Here is a 19,849-nt window from a genome sequence, read left to right as displayed (position 1 = left end):
ACCTCCACTGTAGATTTTCTGCTCTGGGTAACTTCACCTGGGCCCAGTAAGGATCCCTCCTTTCTGAAGTGGTTCTCCTGACGCGCGATGCCCGGTTAAAATAGTTGCTATTGGTTCTTTTGGTCTTTCTAATTCTTCTTTCTCCTTCCCTGTGCCCACAGCGAAGCAGCTGCCCACGCAGTAGCCACGCTTGCCGAAGCCACTCTTCAAGGGGGAGGACAAATTGTCCTCTCTGGTGAAACTGCAGCAGCAGTAGGAGCACTTACCGGAGTCCAAGATGCCAATGGTAAGGCTGCTGGAAAGTTTTCTGTGGGGTTTTTTTTTTTTTTTCTTTGCTCTTAGCTAGGCTTTTTTTTTTTTCTCTCTTTTCCTTGAAATGCCAAGTTTTCGCTAGTAAAGTGGTTCTGCCTCACTGCAGGTGGTCACTGACTAGGTTGTGACTGAAAAGCCCAGAACAAAACGGCAGCACTAACCTCTGGTTTACTCCCACGGTGCTGATGACTCTGCTCTTTTCCTCCTTCTGCCAGCTTGCTGTTTAGCCTTAGTTTTTTGAGGGGAAAACTTCTTCCCTCTCCGTGCAGCGCCTAGCACAGGGAGGACCAGACTTGGTCAACTAACACCACTAGTCAGGGCCGTCACAAACTCCTCTCCAAAACGCTTCGCTGTGACGTGGCAGAGAGTACGACCAGCGGTTTATTACCCTCTCCATTCCCTTTCTTCCTCAAGACTCTTTTTGTGTGCTTAGTGGCTGCTCTTGAGCAACTGTCGCTTTTCTGCTTGGGTGGCACCTTCCAGTCGTCCCTCGGCGCTCGGCCTCGGGTTGTTTGCCTCCTGCTTTGTTTTCCATCTTGCCGCTGTAGTCGACCGCTTAGTTCTAGGGACTCTCTGTAGCGTTTCTCACCCATTGTCTGAATGTCTCTTCTGCCGAGTCTGGTGACTTTTGCAGTTATTCAAACTAAGCTTGTAGTAAATAAACCAGTAAGTTCAAGGAAACTGGTTCAAGAGACAATACTGGAACGTACGAACGTGTCTAGCGGGTGCTCATCCGCTGCCTCCGGTTGCGCTGTTCTTCTGCCTGATGCCTGTACCATGCTTTCCAAGTTCAGACAAGCAACTCGCTGGTTATTTCGATTCAGTGGAAGGAGGTGTGTTAAAATAAGCTCAAAAAGGACGCAAAGTGTGAAGTTGTAAAAAAAAACAAAACGAAACAAACCCCCCAAAAAACCCCACCCCAAAACCAAACCAACCAACAAACAAAAAAACCAAACCAAACACAAAAACCTCCCCCCAAAAACATCGCCTTGAGGATGGGACTATTTGGACTTTAATTGTGAAAGGAGGAGCAAGCACGTGCAGTGGGGGGGCAGAGCGTTGCCTTCTTGCCTTGCCACTTTGTGCGTAAAGCAGAAAACTGGCCAGATGAGACCTCGAGTTTGACTTCCATCAGCATCCTCACCTCACAGGGGACGCGCTCGTTTTAAGGCATCGGGGTTTAGTTTGCGACGAAAACGGGGCAGTGGAGGGAAGAGTCATTTTACTCGGGGTGTTGGACTTGATGTCTCTTGCTGTGGAGTCAGCCAGCCTGAAGAGGGAGCAGAGATGAAGTGAAACCCCTGTCCTCAGAGCTGGGAACGCATCTGATACTGAGAGGGAAGAGTAGGGCTGTGGTGTATCCCGCTTTGCCGGCAGCCTGACATGAGGGGGATAAGCGATGTGTGTTTATCGAAGGAAGGATCTGACCCTGGATGCTCAAAACCAGCAACTAATCAGATTTGTAAAAGCACGTTAGCGTCCTTTAGCAGATCTGCACCCCTGCCTCCTTTTGGTCTGCTTCCAAAACGCTTTCGCGGTCTGGATTCCTCTGGATGCTTCCCCTAAACAAGTCTCCTCCTCCACACCCTTCCTGAGTCACTCTACCTCACTCCCCCAGCGTTAATATAATTTTAATGCAGGCTGGGCTTTTTTTTTTTTTTTTTTTTAAATTATTATTATTTTTTTAATTTTTTTTTTTAAATTATTATTATTTTTTTAATTTTTTTTTTTTTTTTTAGCAGCGGTGTTGGAAATCAGATGGGATTTAGAGTGCATTAAGGGGAGAGACTGCAGCATATTCCTCTGTGCAAAAACCTCACCCGCAGACCCTCGCCTTGTTTCCACTCTTCTTCGATTTGCTGTAATCTCCGGTGGTATTAAGGGGAAGGGCTTTGTCGGCGCGGTAGCCCTTGGAAGCGCCATGCTGTTCGTTTTATTACGTAACCAGCTAATATATCTCCCTTAGGGATGCAGGAGATGTTGGTATCCATTCCCGCTGTCTCTGTCTGGGGATGGAGAGCAGATGGATTTCCAGCATTGGCACTGTCGCGGAGGATTTGTCTGCCTTCCCCGTACCCTGAAGCCCAGGGTGTGAGTGCGAGCGTCCTCCTGGACACCGGTGCTCCGTTAGTTGGTGCAGTGGGGACGCTCTGCACGCCCTTCTGGCGGGAGGAGGTGAAATAGGGAGTGATTTGGTGCAATCGGTTGCAGGAAGGTGAAGGGGAAAACGACTGCCAGAGCTACAATGGTATTAATCAGCAAATTCCCCCTGCTCGCTGTTGCTTGCAAAGCCTTAACTTGCTGATATTTCCAATAAATGCTTCTCTCTAGGAATGCTCTTGCCCTTCTGTGGGCCCTTTCTGAGGGATTCCAGTCCCTTACCCACTTTCCCTGGAAGGGATGCAAATAGATCCCCATCTTATTGACAGGGAAAAGGAGGCAGGAGCTTAACAAAATTGCTTGAGGTCAGGTAAGGGGTTTCGCTCCTGATTTTAGCCATTAGATGTAATTATTCTCTTTTTCTAATTTTTTGTTTCTGTCTCTGTTTTCCCCACCCGTTCTCTGGCATCTGAGTAATAATTAAGTGATACAAGACAACCAAGGTGGCTAAAAAGAGGCAACTTCAGTATGTTCGTGGATGTCTCGGAAGCTAGGGCTGAATTCGGTCTTGCTGGGGAGTAGGGAGCCCGGGAGCACGGCTGAACCGCAAAAGGGCTGCGGATAATCTTGTGATGGGTTACGTTTATAGCAAAGGGAAGGAAATAAGATCTCCTGCTCCCGTGCGGTGTCAAACTAGCTAAGTGCGTTATGGTTTTCTTGCTACTCTGGAGCATCTGCTCCGAGTCGGAATGCTGGCACCGGTGACCCCATGGTTTGAGCCTCAGATGTTTTGTTCTTAAGTGGCTGGCACTAAATATTCAAAGCAAGTGGAGGGGATCGTAGCAGCACCGATTTCTGAAGTTGGCTGGAAACGGAAAACGCTCCGGTAAGAGGAAACTCTGCGCTCTGGGGATGCTGTTGGTGTGTGCTATGGGCAGCTCTGTGGGATGGAGCTGGCGCTGGAGCCCTCCCGGCGCACCGGGGCCGGAGGAGAGACGCTCGATCGGCGTTGGGATGGAGAGGTGACGGTGCCAGCCTGCAGTCTGGGCCTCGCTCGCTGGAGCATCCTTGTACTGCAGCCTTTTGTTTGACATTGATCCGATCGGGAGCTTGAAAGCTGCTTGGGCTACGGCCTTCCTGGCTTCATCTTTAAATATTGATGAAGCTTTTGCCGAAGCCGTGCCTGCGTGGGGCTGCAGCAGCATGCAGCGCTGCCCGGGAAGGACAGAGCAGGCTCCCTGGCCGAGGAAGGTCGGTTTAACGGCCTCGGTGTTGTCACGAGCCCGGGGTTGTCACGAGCCCGGGGTTCTGGCAGTTTTGCACGGTGTGCGGCATTTCGAAAGGCCGGTTCGAAGGCAAGAGGGGGGTGGTGTGCTCGAAGCGCCGGCTGGGGATCAAAACAGGGCATGGATGGAGGAGGCGTGGTGGGAAGAGCTGGTGTTGAGAAGACGAGAAGTGGCAGTGGAAGATGATGAAGCCGAGCTGCGGCCGGGGAATTGATTTAACAGACCTGAGCTAGGCGCGGCCGGAGACCCAATGGATCCTTGCTTGTGCACCTCGGCCCTCACGTGCTCCTCTTTTTTTCCTGGTCCCAGAGCACATTTTCCTGAGGTATCTCCTCCCCGTGCTGCTGGAGGCCCTCCTGGGAGCGCTGATGTGCCTGCTGGTGGCGTGGCAGCACTAAGAGGAGCCTACAGCGAGTCTTGCCCTTCTCCATCCCCCCAGTCACCCACAAAATCCCAACCCAATTCTCCGTACGACCAAAGGGAGCCGTGCTTATGGCTGGGGGTGAGCCAGGATTATCGAGGTGTGATGGAAGCCCAGGGAGAGCATTAGGACTCTGACGTGGGCAAAGGGGGGATTAGCGAGCGCTCTGCTTTCGCAAACAGAGGCAATAAGGCGTCAGTACGGGAGCGGGTCTTGCAAGTTAGCATAGGATAAAGAAGCCGACGGTGGCCTGTAGGGTGACGGGGAACTTGCCACACGGAAGAGCTGTTCCAGCTGGCGCCTTCTATGTCAGAAGCGGTTTAAACGCCGAAAAGCCTTCAGCTCTGGGGGGAGGCCGCCGAGCTTCCCCTCACAAAAGCAGTCGGGTGTCAGGTGGAAACCCGCCTCCACCCTCGGCCGCGCAGATGGGAGATGGGGCACCCTCCTCTCGGCAGCAGGGAGACCTCCAGGCCAGGAGCGGGCTTGGCGGTCCCATCCGGCGCTCTGCAGGAGGAGAAGGCAGGAGTCACGATCCTGTTCTCTGGGCTGCGGGCGTCTCCTAGAGAGCGTAAAAGCCGAGGGAGATACGTTGGGAAAACCTAGTGAAGGGAACTGCCTGTTCTTGCTTTTGGATGCCTCGGGACAGGGCGGTGCGGCCCGCTGATCCGCTGGTAACTGGTGGCTTTTTTGCATGAGGAAAAAAACAAAAACAAAAACCAAAACAAAACAAAAAAAAAAAAGATGGGGGGAGGCTTGGAGGCTAATCTGCTGCAAATGTCAAGTCTTTAAAAGAAGTATTTTTTTTTTTTTTCTGTGGATCTCCTTTTTAGGGAAGATGGACCCAAGTGTGTCGCTAGCAACTTGGCAAAGTGCAGATCAGCTTGCTTGCATCCCAGAGGACAGGAAGGAAAGAGTTCAGCTTTTTGTAGGGTCTTCCCAGTGGGAACAGATTTTTTCAGTGAAGCGTTGCCCTGAAACAGGTATGATTTAATCCCAATGTGAAGGACAAGTGAGAAAAACCATTTTTGCAGGTGTGTTTCAGATGACAGGGGAGAAGAGAGGCCGGTGGCAGCCAGCAAGGAGAGCTGAAGTGGATTGAGCGTGAGTTCCTGGGTGCACGTGCTGAGCAGATCCAGGAACAGGGAAAGGTGTTTCCTCGAGGACGAATTGCTGTGCACGAATGAATTACTGTCAGCAGCGCGATGCACTCTGACTAAAATATGTTGGCGTGAACCTCAGTTAAAATGAGGTTATTCTGCATCAAGCACATGCAGTTCCTTACGGGTGCCCTGCAGAGAGAGGGTACTTGAGCGCAGCTCAGCCACCTCCGTGCCTGCACCTTGTCCACATCAGCATCTGGCTGTCCAGGGACCCCCGGTGTGGGTGGTGAGGAATACACAGTGCTGGGATTGTGGGACACCAGCCACAGGTTGGATGCCAGCAGCCAGCACGGTGCTGCTAGGTCTTTTCCCAGCACGATGAAGGCCAAAATATTTCCAAGACCTGAGACCGCTGCTCTGCTCGCCCTGAACCTGACCAGCACCCATGATTTCTGCTCGCTTTGGCACGGCTTGCCTTGCCTTGCTGCTTTTAACCCGTCACGATGGCTCTCGTGGTTTTTGCCGCTGTCCTGCGTTCCTCTCGGGCACTAATCTCGGGCAGCGCTGGCGGTGCAGCCGGCTCAGCCTGTCACGGGCGCTGGGCGGCTTTAGTTTGACATCTTGGGACTGATGACGAGGCGGCTGCCGCTGACGATTAGGATTTGTCTGCCCACCAACCGGGGCTAAAAATAGTGGCTCAGACAAGTCCCTCTCGTACTGCGGCGACGGCCAGATTTTCCCTTCGGCCCCACTAAGCAGGCGCTGCCTGCGCCAAGGTGCGGCGGTGTGACACGGAGCCGACTTCGCGCACCCCGGCACGGACGCTTTTGTCCGGGTGGTTTGAGCAGAGCTGGAGGCTCTCGAGTGCTCCTGGCTTCAGGGGTTCCCTTGGCTCCTTGAGTGACCTTGGCAAGTCCGTGGGTGGAGACACAGAATGGTTATTTCTGGGTACAGGCTTTTGGGGTAGGGAGGCTCATGGGCTCTGTCATTTTTATTTCCTTGGGGGAAAGTGTGTTTATATGATGAGCACTCGTGATGTGCTGCAGGTCTCTTTCCGCTTTGCAAAGGCAGCGGTGTCAAAGGAGCACCAGGAGAGCCTCCCGGGTGGTTTCGTGCCCCTGTTCTGTGTCCGAGCCTTACGTGAAGCCTACAGGCTGCTTTTTGGCCCTGAAATATGCCTTTGAGATCACGAAGAGAAGAGGCAGCATTCCTGGCTTGATCTGTGGCTGTCCCCTAAAAGACACTCGCCTTTTCTCCTCGGCCTGTTTGGTGATAGCAGCACCCCGAAAGGGAATCCAGCTTCCTCAGGGGTAGGAAGTCACTGCCAAGTCCTTGGTTGTTTCATCACTTCTAGCATTTCTTCGAGTCCTGTTGGTTTCGGTGAGTTCCCATGCAGTAAATGAGCCGTGCCCCGTCTGCTCTTATCTCCCGGCTTCTCAATGACCTTACGGCATCTCCAGCACCTCTCTTGCCCTCCCCGTTTCCCCTCCCCTGGTGAGTTTTGACATCCATTCCTCTTATCAGGCAGTTGAGACTTACAGGCTCTCCAGCTGTCACAGCTGATGCTGTCCCGGTTTAAGCGTAGGCCATTTACCTTCCACGTGTCCTGAATTAGGGGAAATGGACAGGAGGGCTGGGTCTGTTTAAAAATTAAAGCTGATTACAAGGCATTAACATTACATTTAAAGAAATAGACAGCAGCCCTCCTCTCTCGGCATAGTTGCAATATGTTCCCTTTTGTTCTGGTCTGGAAGAAAGAAGCAGGACTGGTATCGACTCCAGACTGGGCAGGATTTCTTCTGTATCCGTAAATTTAAAAAGAGAAGCTGCCTGGGGCCTGCTGCAATACTTCTAAAGCTGTAGTTCTGGTCTCGCTATCTAAAGCAGTTCCCATCTTTGAGATCGTGACGGAAAGCTTGAGTTCTTGCTGCTGGTCTTGAATTTCTCTTGGAAAATTCAGCTCTTCTGACGCTGTTCATCTCTCAGTCCTCTGAATTGTGCTGGGAAGCTTCGTATTTGAGGAATCCCAATTGTTTTACACACACATCCACTCTAGTGCCAAAGTGCAGCCGTCTGGGGGGGCAGCAGTCAGGAAGAAATCTTTCTTTCTTTTTTTTTTTTTTTTTTTTTTTCCCCCTATAATGGCTCAGCTTCACTGAGGCAGATGGATTTTAAGGAATGTTTGGTCTTCGGGGCTGGGAAGGCAAAGGGACGTGGTTGCTTCATGCATGGAAGGATGGAAACGCGAGCGTGTTGGGTGTGGGAGGTGCTGTTCCCACCGTGCCCTGGCCTAGCTGTGGGGTGACCATGGGTTTAAGGAAGCCAACAAGGTTGGTGTCTTCCATAGTCTTCCTTACAGAGATGGGTTTCAGCAAGGGCCGTGGTGGCATGGCTTTCCTGCTTCTCTCCTCCTGCAGCAGTGACCCTGTTTTCTCGTTGCATGGGGTTGTTGCTTTCGCAAGTTTCCCAACATTGAGCTGCTTTCCCGTGGCGACCCTTCAGCACAAAAAAGTCCTCAGTCACTCTGACTCTGAATGAATGTGCTGCTTGACTGGAAGAAACTCATTGTGTTTCTAGGTTGAATCTGAAGCCTATTTATTTGGTGTGTTTGTATGACATTTGTCCAGGCTTCTGCGCCTTCACTCACAGTCCCTCAGTAATCCACGTGGCTCCAGAAGGAGCTGCTCAGCGCAGGCCACTTACTGAAAAGAGGCCAAGCCTTTTGGCAGGTGAAGTGATATGTGTGGCATATGTTTGTGTTCGCTGGATCTCGCTTTTCTTCGTCTCTTAATGAGACTTTCCATTTGACTTTACCAATGTTCACGTTAAATTCCAGGCATTGGTTTCAATTTATGGTGACAAAGTCCCCAGCAACTCGGCTTTGAGAGCGACGTTACTCAAGTCCTGAGCTTTGCTGGTCCCCTCATGCTAATGTCCCTGCCTCTGGGTCTCGGGGGGTGACAGGGCGTATGGCTCTTGGCCCGCTGGATGGTTGGAGATCACCTTTGCTGGTGGAGAAGGTGCGTTCTGCCGGATGGGGATGGGCAGCTCTGCACAGCTCCACGCTTGCTCAGCCAAGGCGAACGCTGAGCAGGAGAAGGAAGGGGCCTGATCATCTTTATGGAGTACAGTCCTTATTTTAACTAGCGCACGTTTGAGAAGCGTAGAGGATTTTGTTTGAGAGAGGGGTGGGGTGTTTTGTTGATAGCGTATTGTGGGGGTTTTTTATCTCCCTAATGTATATGCACCCTGACTGTAAGACTTAGATATTTGAGAAGGACTTTGGACCTCAACTAGTTTGGTTAGAGCAGTGATTTTGGGGTGCCTGCAAGGGATGGGTATCCTAATCCTTTGGCAAGCTTTTGTCTAAAAGAGATAAGGTTAAATACACGTGGGAAAGGAATGGCGGTCAGTATACTTAGTGTGTTTCCCTAAATATGTTTGGAAGCACAGAGCTGGATAGGCAAACACTTCCTTGCTTGCCACTGTTTCCAGTCCAAGAATCGGGATGGGAAAGGATGGAGGTGTTTGTGTGGTCTGTCTGCAAGCAGGTCTCGTCCGTGCCGCCGTCTGGGGATCGGTGCTTTGGCCCCGAGTTGGGGTAGGGAGGTGCTCTCCTGTCAAGCTGCGCATCTTCAGCGTGGTGCTGTTTTATTTATAGCTCTTGGCCTACAGCAAAGGGCACAGGTGGAGTCAGAAAAACCAGCTCTGTGAAGCTGTCTGGTTCCGCGCTGCTTTCCTGACCCGTCGCAGATGCTGGTGAGTCACAGTTTTCCAGGCCTCCTAACCCAGAGCAGAGGCTTGGTGGGCAGAGCTGTACCAGCAGAGCTGCTTCATGGGGAAGAAGCCCCCTTTGCAAAGAGGGTGGTGGTGCCTGTGAAGGGACCCCTGGGAAAGGCAGCTTTTTGCCATTTCTTCTGGACACTTCTATGCTGTGGATCGGTGCATTCGAACCCCTGAGTGTTGAACTGGGTGGATGGTAGATTAAGCCAGGATCGAAGCCAGCCTCTGCTTTACTGCTCCTTTCTCGGTGTTCCCAGGGTGAAGCTTGTGTGTGGTGGGTTCTGCCTTATTAACAACTTATTCAAACCTATGCTGAGCGTGTGGCAGCCCCCCTCAGCTTTTCGAGCCCTGTGAGACGTTGGGTAGTGTCGCCCATCTCTGGAAGACCTTCCATCTTAACAGCAGACAGGAGACAACCAAGGACAACTTCATTCCGCTGACACGATCTCTGCTTGTTCTCCTGCTCCTCCAGGCAATCCCAAAGGAGTTGTCCCAGCCCACCCTCCTGGCACGCTGGCGTGGTGAGCCGCTTCCCAGAGCGGAGCAAGACTTAGGTCTTGAGTTTTAGGGCATCGTTTCTTCTGCAGCTGATCCCAACTGACCCCTCGCTGCCTGGGGGTGAGGATGGGCCATGGTCCCTGCTGTGGAGCAGCTGTAGCGTCGTTCAGTGCAGATTTTACCTTGCAAGGTGGCTGGCCTGCGGCTTAGAGAAGCAGCGTCCCCTCGTCCCCACCTCTGTAGTGATGGGTGAGTGCTGCGAAGAGCAGGCAAAGCTGGGGAGGTCGTTGCCGTTTTCCTACCTGTGCCGTGCCGCTCTTACCCCTTCCACCACTCAAGGGCTTGGGGAATTGAAAGAGCAGCCTGCGATTACACTGAATCAGGGCAGATGGAGAGGGGCTTTCTAATCCCCCTGCGCCCCCACGTCACGGCAGAACTGGGCTGCAATCTGCTGTTTCATGACAGCAGGGCACAGTTCCTGCCTTCCCTAGCAGGTACCCTCGTGGCTGCGAGCTGGGCTGGGTCAGGCCACCCCTCTCCCGCTGTACACTGGAGAGCTGTGGAAAATGTTACTGGGCTTTGAATGGGTGGAGGCTCGTCTGACCCAAGGGCAGTTGGTGAGCTCCAGGCTCTTAATGGCTGTCAGTGGGCGTAGGGTGCAACCTGATCCAAATGGGAAGCTGGCTGAAATCCCAGCAAGCTGTTGTTGCTGTGCGAGGCATCTTAGGAAATGAGATGGGTTTTGTGAACTCTTCCCGCCCCTGCCGGGCACCCCACTAGGAGGAGAAACACCCTGTAAGCCAAGCGACGAGCTGGGGCTTCCCCAAGTACAGCTCTCCAGTACATTGAGGCATGGTTTGCGTGTCTCTCTGGTTAAAAAGCTCACGGGCTTGTGTGTTAGACCAAAGTTTCTTCCCTGCGGAGCTGCTTGTGCTTTCTGTTCGCAGCACAGCCTCTTCGGACCGTGCGTTCCCACTTCCCGGGTGCGCGGTACGAAGTAGACGTCTCCGAACTGCTCAAGGGGGCTGTTTGCTCTCTTTGCCTTCAGAAGTGCTCTGCCCCTCTTCGGTAACAGCCTCAGCTGCTTTCTTAGCAGGGTCTGACCTCTGGAGTTCCTCTGTTGCTTTTTTTCTGAGCGCGTCTAGAGGATCCTTCTGTGGCTGTATTTATCCTCTCCATTGGATCTCCGTAGCGGGGACTGATTTTAAAGCCTAAAAGCACAACCCCATCTGTCTTGTGCCTCTGGGGCATAGTAAAGAGCCCTGTCCTGCAACCGCTGTGAGCGATCTTGCTTGCAGAAATGTTTCCATTGTCCACCAGACCTGCCTGTGGCAGAATGATGAAGATGGCAGGGTTTAATTCCTTTTCCCGAGTGGCCGCGCCGGGCCTTCAGACTTCTGTTTTTTTCCAAGTGAAACTCGTTCCTCTTACAGAATCACGGAATAGCAGGCGTTGGGGGGGACCTCTGGAGATCATCTAGTCCAATCGCCCTGCTAAAGCGTGTTCGCCTAGAGCAGGTTGCCCGGGATCATGTCCACGCGGGTTTTGAGTACCTCCAGACTAGGAGGCTCCACAACCTCTCTGGAGGTGCTCTTCGTCGGCCCTGATGTTCAGCGGTTAGATTTTGGGTTTGAAGAGGACGTTTCTTGCGATAGGATTGAGTCCTTTATGCTTTGAGGCGTCAGCAGGTTGCATGAGAGCCTGGGGAGATGCGGCTCCACCTTGGCATCCCTTGGCTGGTGACGCTTGGGTGGCCTTATCCGAACGGTTGGTGGGATGCCTTTGCCCGTGGGCACGCAAGGAAGAGAAGGTAAATTTGTCACCGTAAGGACTGTTCCAGCCTTCCAGCACCTTGCTTGCAGCCTGGTAAATGGCCAGCGTGAGACTCTAACCCCTGGGGATATCCCTCCTCTCCCCTTTCACTGCGTGAGTCCTAATGATCGCTGGGCAGAGGGTTGAAGGTAAAACCGTTCTTCATTGCCCTCTGGCCACTCAGGAACGCTTTTCTTGCTGCCCAGTGTCCTCCCCGGGAAGTAAATCGCAGTAGAGGGCGGTGTGTTTGTCCCTGGAGGCCCCTGTCTCCCAGTGACCTTCTCAGCTCACGAAGACAGCTTGGCTTTGCTGTAAAGCAGCTCATGTGACAGCGGTAATCCGCAGCTCGTAAACAGCTGGGCAGGAAGATTGCGGGGGAATCGCCCTATTTTCCCCGTGCTGCACACCCTGGCAGGCCAGCCCACGAGAGCAGGACAGTGACTTCTGCTCGCCGTGGGAGGCTGCTACCTCTTTGACCGCGTGAGTCCGTCAGCAGGTTGGTACGTTTGAAGCCCCGCCAGCCGCCGCTGCAAGGCCACGCTGGCCAGGTCAGGAGCACCCACGTGCTTCTGCGAGTCGAGGTGAAGCTGCGAAATGGGTTCCAAGAAGGAAAAAAAAAAAAAAGAAAAAAGAAAAAAGAGGCAATTTCTCCCGAAGTGATTTCCTCTGAATGTTTTCCAAATCCAGAGGTGGCATTTCTAAGCCTGAATTTGAACTTGTTCCTCCCACCTCCCGTATCCCTTGGCTTAATTTATTCCCTGATGCGTACAAATTCCTCTCTGAGTAACGCTTTCTCGCGTGGACCCCCTCCTGCTCCAGGGACACTCGGTCACTGGTGGGCTTTTTTGCCATCTGCCCACAGAAAAGTTAAAGTGTGCCCTGGAGAAGACCCAGACTCTGAGAAGGGAAAGACTGAGGGAAGCACTAGCTTGGAATTGTTTTAGAATTAATCGTGGTATTATTTCTTCTTCCCGTGCCCAGCTTACAGATCGTAGCAAATTTTGCCTCCCGCTGCGTTTGCCTCCTTGTAGCCACAGATCCCTGAACTTCCTCATCTCCATTTTCCCCCCGTGATTTTAATCTTCAGAACCCCCAGCGTGCCCGAAGGGGAGGTTCAGTGAATGAGGACTGGTGCTGACGGGTCCAAGGAGCCGGTGACAGCTAACGCAGGCAGTCTCAGACCGAGCTCCTGCCTTGTGCAGCCAGAGGTTCCTGCACCGCACGGGCGGCAGCCACCGTAAGCTGCCGGCAATTTGCCCCACTTCCCTCCGGGAAGGAGGTGCCTTTGATCAGGTAGGCAGCAGTTGCTTCCTACCCGTGTAATCCCTTGGTTTCTCTACTGTCTCCAGCAGAAACCACCAGCAGTGTGTTTGTGGCTTCAATAAGTTGTCCACCAGTGGCCTGAGACAATCCCTCGTTTCATGTAAGCTACGGAACAGCCTTCAGAAGGGGCCATCTGTTACCGCTGGCCTGTGGCAGATTTGAACACGAGCCCTCGCCAGTGAAAGGCTCTCTGCTATTCCCCTGAGCCGGCTGAGCTCTTCCCTTCCACCCCTTCCCATCAAAAAGAAAAAAACCAAACCAAAAGCTTTGTACTCCCAAGCATTAGGGGACTCTAATTGGTGTGCGCACGACAGGACCCCTGCGTTTAAATGGTGAGCATACAGCTAATGGAAGCTGCGTTTTATTACTGGCATAAATATAGTATGTTCAGCTCCTTTGAAGTCACAGGGATCAGCAGCCGGGGGTGTTTGTGTTCAATTACAGACCATCCCTGAGTTTGGCCCATGGTTGTGTCCTGTTCCTCTAACCCGCAGAGGCGTTACGGTGTCCTCGGGCAAATCTTCTCAGAGGTTCCTGGTGCATTTTCTTTTGCCAAAAAGGATCCGAGTCGCACTTCCAAATAGGAGCAAAGTGTTAAGAGGTTCGAAGTCCCGCGGCGAATTCACAAGACTCGGGCTTGGCCGGGTTTTAGGCTTTCTGCTCGTTTGCTACTGTCAGAGATGTGCTTGCTCGCTTCTGGTCCGGATGGACCTGCGGTCTGAGCCAGGGCGGCCGTTCCCGCAGCCAGCGAGCGGGACTCCGGTCTGCATCGTCCACCCCCGATGCAGAGCAGAAAGGATTCTCCAGCCACCCCAGCTCCTCGCGCTCTCGGGACGCGGTTTCCGACCTGTTCTGTCCCGCCAGGCTGTTGCACAAGCGGCTGCTTGATTCTTCTCGCCGGTTTTTGTTTTGTCCGCGCGGGTCCGTGTGCCACGAGTCTCCCCTTCGCAGACCCCCAGGGACAAAACGCCTGGAAGACAGACCCCCTGCTTACTGCGAAGCAAACGGTCCTTTCTCTCCCTGCACCCATCGTTGCCTTCTCGTGCGAAGAGGCTTCCCACCACCCAGCCTGCGTGGCTTGGGCTCTGCCTGGGCGCACAACTGTTCTGTGCCTTCAGTCACCAGGCCAGAGCCCAAGCTTTTGGTTTTTTTAATCAACAGATGTGCTGAGTTTAAAAGGGAGGAATCTGCCAGAGGCAGTAGCATACCAAGAATAAGTACTGTGGGGAGAGAGAGGTAAGAACCCATCCCACCTGCCGCGCAGCCCGGGCGGTGGAGGACGGTGGCGTCTGAAAAAAGGAGGAATGTGGACTGTAAAAACTTGCTCTTTACACGATACGTTCCACGTCTCAGTCGTGTATTCGCTGTGATTTATTGCTTACCTCGCTGAGGATGGGCCGGGTCCTACACGGGGGGAAGGGGATCGGTGCCAGAGGGTTCCCTTGTCCTGTGAAGAAGACAGGCTGCAGACACCGAAGCGCAGTGACACGTAACACCGTTGCAACCAGGGTGTGCGCTGGTTTGTAGCAGGGATGCTTTTATAGCTGGATTTGAAGGGTGTGCTTTGAAGAAGAGAAAAAAAGGACGCTTAAGGTGTCTGTCTAGCCCTTTTTTCCCCGCCCTGAGGAAAAAAGAAGAGTGCTTACCTCCTTGTAACTAGCATAAGGCAAGGCTCCAGCAGAGGCACCAGCGTTGCAGCTTTCCGTATCTGCGAGGTAAAGCTTTGAACGCCTTCCCGAGGCATTCTCCTCCTCCAAAAGTTGTGCACCTTGCTTGGCGCTCGAGTTCATGTCACCTCTCTTGGGTGAAGAGCACGATTTCCCCCAGCGAAGAGGCGCAGGGGCTGGGAGTGGGGCAGCGGGGGGGAGAGAACCCATCGCTTTGGACCCGTCCGTTGGCCATGAATGTGCACTCTGTTGTGGCAGAGAGGCTCCCGCTGAACGAGTCAGCGAAATGCTGGGAAAATGTTCTTTAGATGAAGCCAGAGGCTATCTGGTTACGGATTGCCTTACTGCCAGAACAATAGCTGCTTTATATCTCCATGTGCTAAATGCTCTGTAGTATATGCTAATGTCTGTGTTCACGTGTGATCTATCGCGCAGCGCACGGACGTGTGGAGCTCGTTGAGATCCGAGTCTGTCGTAGCCTTGAAAACACATTTTGGCTCCTTTCAGAGGCCGAGTGCCTGGATTTCGTGAACTTTCTAGCCTCGTGCTCTTGGGATACATAGAAATGCCACTTTGGCAGCCCTTTCTGCTTCTCATTCATTTCTCATCCCTCTACTCGGGGAATAGTAGAGAGCTTTACTGGCCTTGGCTTCTCCGAGATGGATTTTACTACTCTCACTTCTGTGCAGCCGTTTCTCATCAGGCCTCTCTGGTCCAATTAAGCCATTCATCTAAATATTTGTAAAATACAGTACAAATATCTGGAAGTATCTTGTACTTGCCTCCCACTTACTCTACCTCCCACTTACGCACATAACGTTCTGTATAGAGGTAGAAATATTTTAGTTACTGTGCCTAATATTGGGGTGTTACTCATATGGGGACGTTGAATTTTCTACTCATATGTGGAAATTTTCTACTCGTATGTGGACACTGAATTTTTTAATTTACCTAGTAAACAAAAGGATGTATTTCCTATGAATACAGTAATTACCCCACTTAATCCCCTCCCCCCAACTGTAGCATTTGGCCTTTGTTCAGCCTTTTACACTTGCATTCTATTGTCAGGCATCCTAGCAGCAGACTATTCAGGTTGCAAGTGGACCCTAGCAGAGAGTTTATCAGGTGAGTGGATTTTTGTGGTGGTAGTTTGGAATAATGGGATTTAGCTGGTATTGCCACTTGTTCCTTTAGGTTCCTCACTGTGTGGTCTTTCTTGGGGTTAAAGGGGCTATATCTGTCTGTCTGTCTTTTTCTTTTTTTTTTTTTTTTTTTTCCCCTCCTCCTACTTTCACAGTTTCAAGGGGAAGATATCAGACATTGGATATATATTTACATCCAGGCATCCTGTAATGACTGTCTCAGCCGCTGCTCTGTGCCTGGGCACTGTTTGCCTTCGGGGTAGAGAGGCACGTGCCTCTGGGGTGTGCTGATATCTTACAGCCCAATCCTGTTAGCCTTACGCAAGCCCAGCTCTCTCCTAATTGTTGCTTAAGTAAAGAATTAGTGAAGAGCAGGACAGAGCTGGGCGCAGAGCCTGTATTTGAATAACACTCCAGCAGCGGTACTGCGGGGTTGTGGGGACGTTGTGATTTTTGGACTTGTAAAATTTGGATTTTTGAAGGTCACGGACGCGATGCAGAGTTAAAGCAACAATGCAAAGGAGAAAGAACCCCACAAACACCCTTTCAGCAGCCATCAGCTTTGAGAAACTATAGGCTGAACGTTGTAGCAGGAACCTAAGTAAAGAAGCGGGCTGTCCCGTGTGTCCCACAGCGCAGGAGGGCAGATACAAGAGCTTGTGTGCGCGCGTGTGGCCGCTGACGCTTCTGCCAGCTGAAGTCCACCAGCTCTTGGAGTGCGGACACACCTCTTGGTGTGCGGCTGCATTCCCCTTGCACGCTACTTAGGATTTGCAAGGATGCCCGGAGCATTGTTCCTACAGAAGCTCTGCCCAATAATTACCTGCTTCATTAGAATATGTGATATTTCGGCCCTTAAAAAAAGATATAATTCAATTCAAATGGCTTTAGAATAAAGGGGACTTCTGTCATTTCAAGTAATATAACATTTTATCAGTTTTAGATGGTACCTTGCCTTCATTCTCACCGTAGCCTTTAATAAAACCATCTAGAAAATACAGGACCCTAAAGGCTGTTTTTAAAGGTAGGATAAGAATCAGTCTCGATAGGCAATTCCTCCCCTGGAAGAGCCCCTGTGGATGTTAATAGCGTAGCAGACAAGTCAGTAAAGTATGGCAAAATGTAGTAGGGATCCCTGTTAGGTGATTGTCCATGAACTTCAAGAAGTTCTGTATTGCCCCCCTGCCCAATCATCGGTTTGATACCTGATTTCTCACAAGAGGAGCAGGCTCTAATTTACTCTTAGGTGTTTCCTGCCTCTGCTTTCTGAGAAGCTGGGCACTGATAGCACTCGTCTGCTCCATCTTTTTTTTTATTAACACAAGAGAGATGGTAAGAAAAGCGAATCCCAGCTGGAGCAGACGTTTGGGGTCGCTGTACTTTCTCTATTTTTAACTATGTTTCCTATATACATGATTGACCATGATAGACTGCTAATCTTATCGGGTGTGCCCTTCACTCCACAGCAAAGCCAGCTGATCAAGGAAGCTTAGAAGGGTTATTCGCTAAGCTTGCATCTGTGGAGTCCGGTAAAAAAGCTTTCTTTTCGCAGGTAGACACACACACACACACACTCCTCGTGTGTTTGTCGCCTCTCCAACACACCCAATTGGCTTGGGTTTAGGGTGACTTACCCTGGGGACCCAGCACTAGCGCGTGAGGTCTAGGTAAGAACTGAGCTTGAACTGACGCAGCTTTATTCTGCCTCAGCCCATGTCCAGGTCCTGTTATCAAGCTCTAAATTCACCCTCAGCACCCCGTGAAGGGGAGAGGGAGGGAACAGGCAACCTTATGTAAGACACAAGGGCTGAAGGCGTGAAGCTGACCCGCCATCAGGATACCGCGCTGCTGCTTTGCCTTCTTTCCCAAGCACCCTTTTCATGGGAGTTTTCAGCTGCATCAAAATGAGGATGAAACAGGAGACCTGGCACTTCAGATTAATCATTTCCGACGTTAAAAATAATTGCAAGGTTTTCCTTAGGCTGCTGTCCTCGCTGCAGGATGGAAGACTTCTGGTATGTCAGGAAAGGGCTGCAAAGACAGAGGTGCGTGGCAGTTGTGAAGTGTCATCGGTGAAGGAGACGTTTGTCACCACTGCTTGAAGACTGTGGGTCTTTGCTGTGCCAGGGAAGAGTCTGGGTGTCAGGTTGGCTCACTGGGGTCTTCCTCTTTCCGTGGGAATGCTGAGGCTCGGAGGAGATAATTCCATGAGCATAGCTGAGCCCCTCTCTGTATGTCACTCCATAGGTTTGGCTGTCCCCTCCAGCAACACAGGCTCCTGTAAATCAGGAATGCCAGCCCCAGTGTTTTTGTCTCAAAGTATTGCAACTTAAAAAGAACTAAAAAAAAAAAAAAAACAAAAAAACCCAAAAAACCCCCAAAACCCCCAAAATCTTTGGAATCATCTTCAGGGATCTTGTTAGTCATTTGACAAGGGAGAAGGAGGTCCTCCAGGGTCGTCTCTCTGGCATGAGGACTGGGCTTGTGTGTTCTCTTGGATTGTATATCGAGCAAAGTGGGAGCTGCAGCCACACCTGCCCTACCACGGTCTGCTGATAGGAGCCACGAGTAACTGAGTGGTGCCTTTGTGAGGATGGATTGCCTTCCTCTGCCACAGAGGCCAAGGTAAAAGGCCAAGAAATAAGGGAGATGAAGCCAAAGGTGTTTCAGATCTTGACTAAGCTGTGACCCTTCCCGCCTTGTAGAGGGGAAGAAAATAGAAATGGATCAAAGGTGCTAGTGCTGTCCTCTCGCAGCTAGAGAAGGAAGGTTGGTCTCCGACCGAGACTTGGGGATAAATAAAAACCAAACATCCAAACTTGGGTTTTAAAACAACGCCTTGACGCAAAATACCGAGCATCTAGCAGTCTTCGCTGAAGTTAAGTGAGTGGGAGGAAGAATGAGCCATATAAGCATGGTGTTGCATCCTGGTCCGTGCCTTTCTGGTGGTGGAGGGCTGGAGGTCCCAGATCACCAGACTTTATGGGTCCCTGAGACAGCAGCTCTCGTTGCTCTGAACGAACAGAGAAGGAAAGCTCACTGAAACAGAACAAGAGGAGCCAAGGCTAAGGAAAGAACAAGTCACTGACAATATTAAGCAGGTAGGTGGTGCCCAGGGACAGTCTGAGAGACTTGAGATGCGATCATGAAGATGGGGGTGGATGCAGGGAAGGAAATAGTGGCTCCAGGGCTGTCCTTCCTACATCCCATGCAGTTGTTGATGGAAATGTTGCATCTTGTTTTGTCTCCTGTGCTTATCTCCTGTCCTAAGGAAAAGTCAAGGCTATGATGTAACCTACTGGATTGCAACACGCGGTTTAGCGCTCTGTCTGCGAGCTGCCGTGACTCAACTTTTGCTATCAAAACTCCAGGTGCCTTGTTACATTCCTCTTTGTTGAGGTTTTGACTGGAGTGGCTCTTGGAAAGAGGTGCTGGATGATCTTGAGGTATGCTTACGGTCAGCAAGCAGAATAAGGACTGCAGCAGTTTTCAAACTATCGTTTGGCAGAACGGTTTTTGTGGTTTGAAATGAACGGCGCAGAGGAGGAGTAGGGAAGAGCTGTGACCGTCGTGTGCCTAGAAAGTTCTCAGAGCTTAAATCACTGCACAGGCTTTTTGTGGATTGTCGATAAGCCATTTCTGGTGGTGAAAAATCTTCCAATTATCATCTTGTCCTGAGAGACTTCTAGTTTGAGTTAGTCATTGATGCTCCAGCAGTAGTTGGGGGGGTGGGGAGAGAGAGGGAGGCATGCTTTCAGAAGACACTTCTTATCTTAAAGTAGGTGCCTGTGTTAAGAGGTGTCTTCTGCTTCCTTTGTCACCCCTGAGTGTGGTAGGATTCCTGAAATGCTTGATTTCTGCGGATGACTTTGGGTGAAATCCCGTCAGCGGTGTCACGTCAACACCTCGTATCTTGAGGGACACGTTTAAGTTGCGGATGTTTCTTCTCCACGGTCAGAGGATTTTTCAGGGTGACGTGACTTTGAGAGCGCTTGTTTTAGCGGGTGTGATTTGAACTTGTTACAGAGATCGGTTTTGTTTTTCTGAAAATACAGGCTCGTGCCCATTGCCTGTCCTTCGCCCCTCTTGAAGGCCTCTCGAGTCAGTCCCCCCTAAAGGGAGGTGGTCAAGATGATGATTTCTGGAAATCTTGGCAAGCCGGGTTCCCCTGCAAACCGATGTGGCTTTAATAAAAATCTCTTGTGGGAACTTTTAACGTGCTCAGTGCTCTCTTGTGTTAGCAGTAACACACCGGGTAGCCTCCAGCACTGCAGTTGTCTGTCTTGGTGAGGAGAGGAGCAGTCTTTGCTCCCGGATTCGGTTGAAGGATGCAGTTGCTCTGCGGTCACTTAGGTACCGGTGCTTGTGCTGCCGTTGTTGTGGGCAGCGATCCCTGCTGTGTTGA

The 19,849-nt window shown here is 51.4% G+C and overlaps 1 protein-coding gene across 4 annotated transcripts in view; it reads left to right on the top strand.

Annotated features, from left to right (window-relative positions):
* The window catches only part of NRF1 (nuclear respiratory factor 1), a 51,253-nt gene that overhangs the window by 23,165 nt on the left and 8,239 nt on the right, over positions 1 to 19,849 (top strand). Inside the window, exons 10-12 of one of the 4 annotated variants that reach the window (XM_086475213.1) lie at positions 162 to 286; positions 4,950 to 5,099; positions 15,371 to 15,427. In XM_086475213.1, coding sequence (XP_086331339.1) covers positions 162 to 286; positions 4,950 to 5,099; positions 15,371 to 15,427 — 332 coding nt within the window. The remainder of the gene's footprint in view (positions 1 to 161; positions 287 to 4,949; positions 5,100 to 15,370; positions 15,428 to 19,849) is intronic. The other 3 variants (XM_086475199.1, XM_086475193.1, XM_086475206.1) reach the window with 3 other exon arrangements.

Source organism: Leptosomus discolor, chromosome 1 (genome assembly GCF_034619465.1).
Source record: "Leptosomus discolor isolate bLepDis1 chromosome 1, bLepDis1.hap2, whole genome shotgun sequence".
Taxonomy (NCBI): Eukaryota; Metazoa; Chordata; class Aves; order Leptosomiformes; family Leptosomidae; genus Leptosomus; species Leptosomus discolor.
Note: the sequence above shows the minus strand (reverse complement) of the source record. Positions and strands in the feature narration are given on the sequence as shown.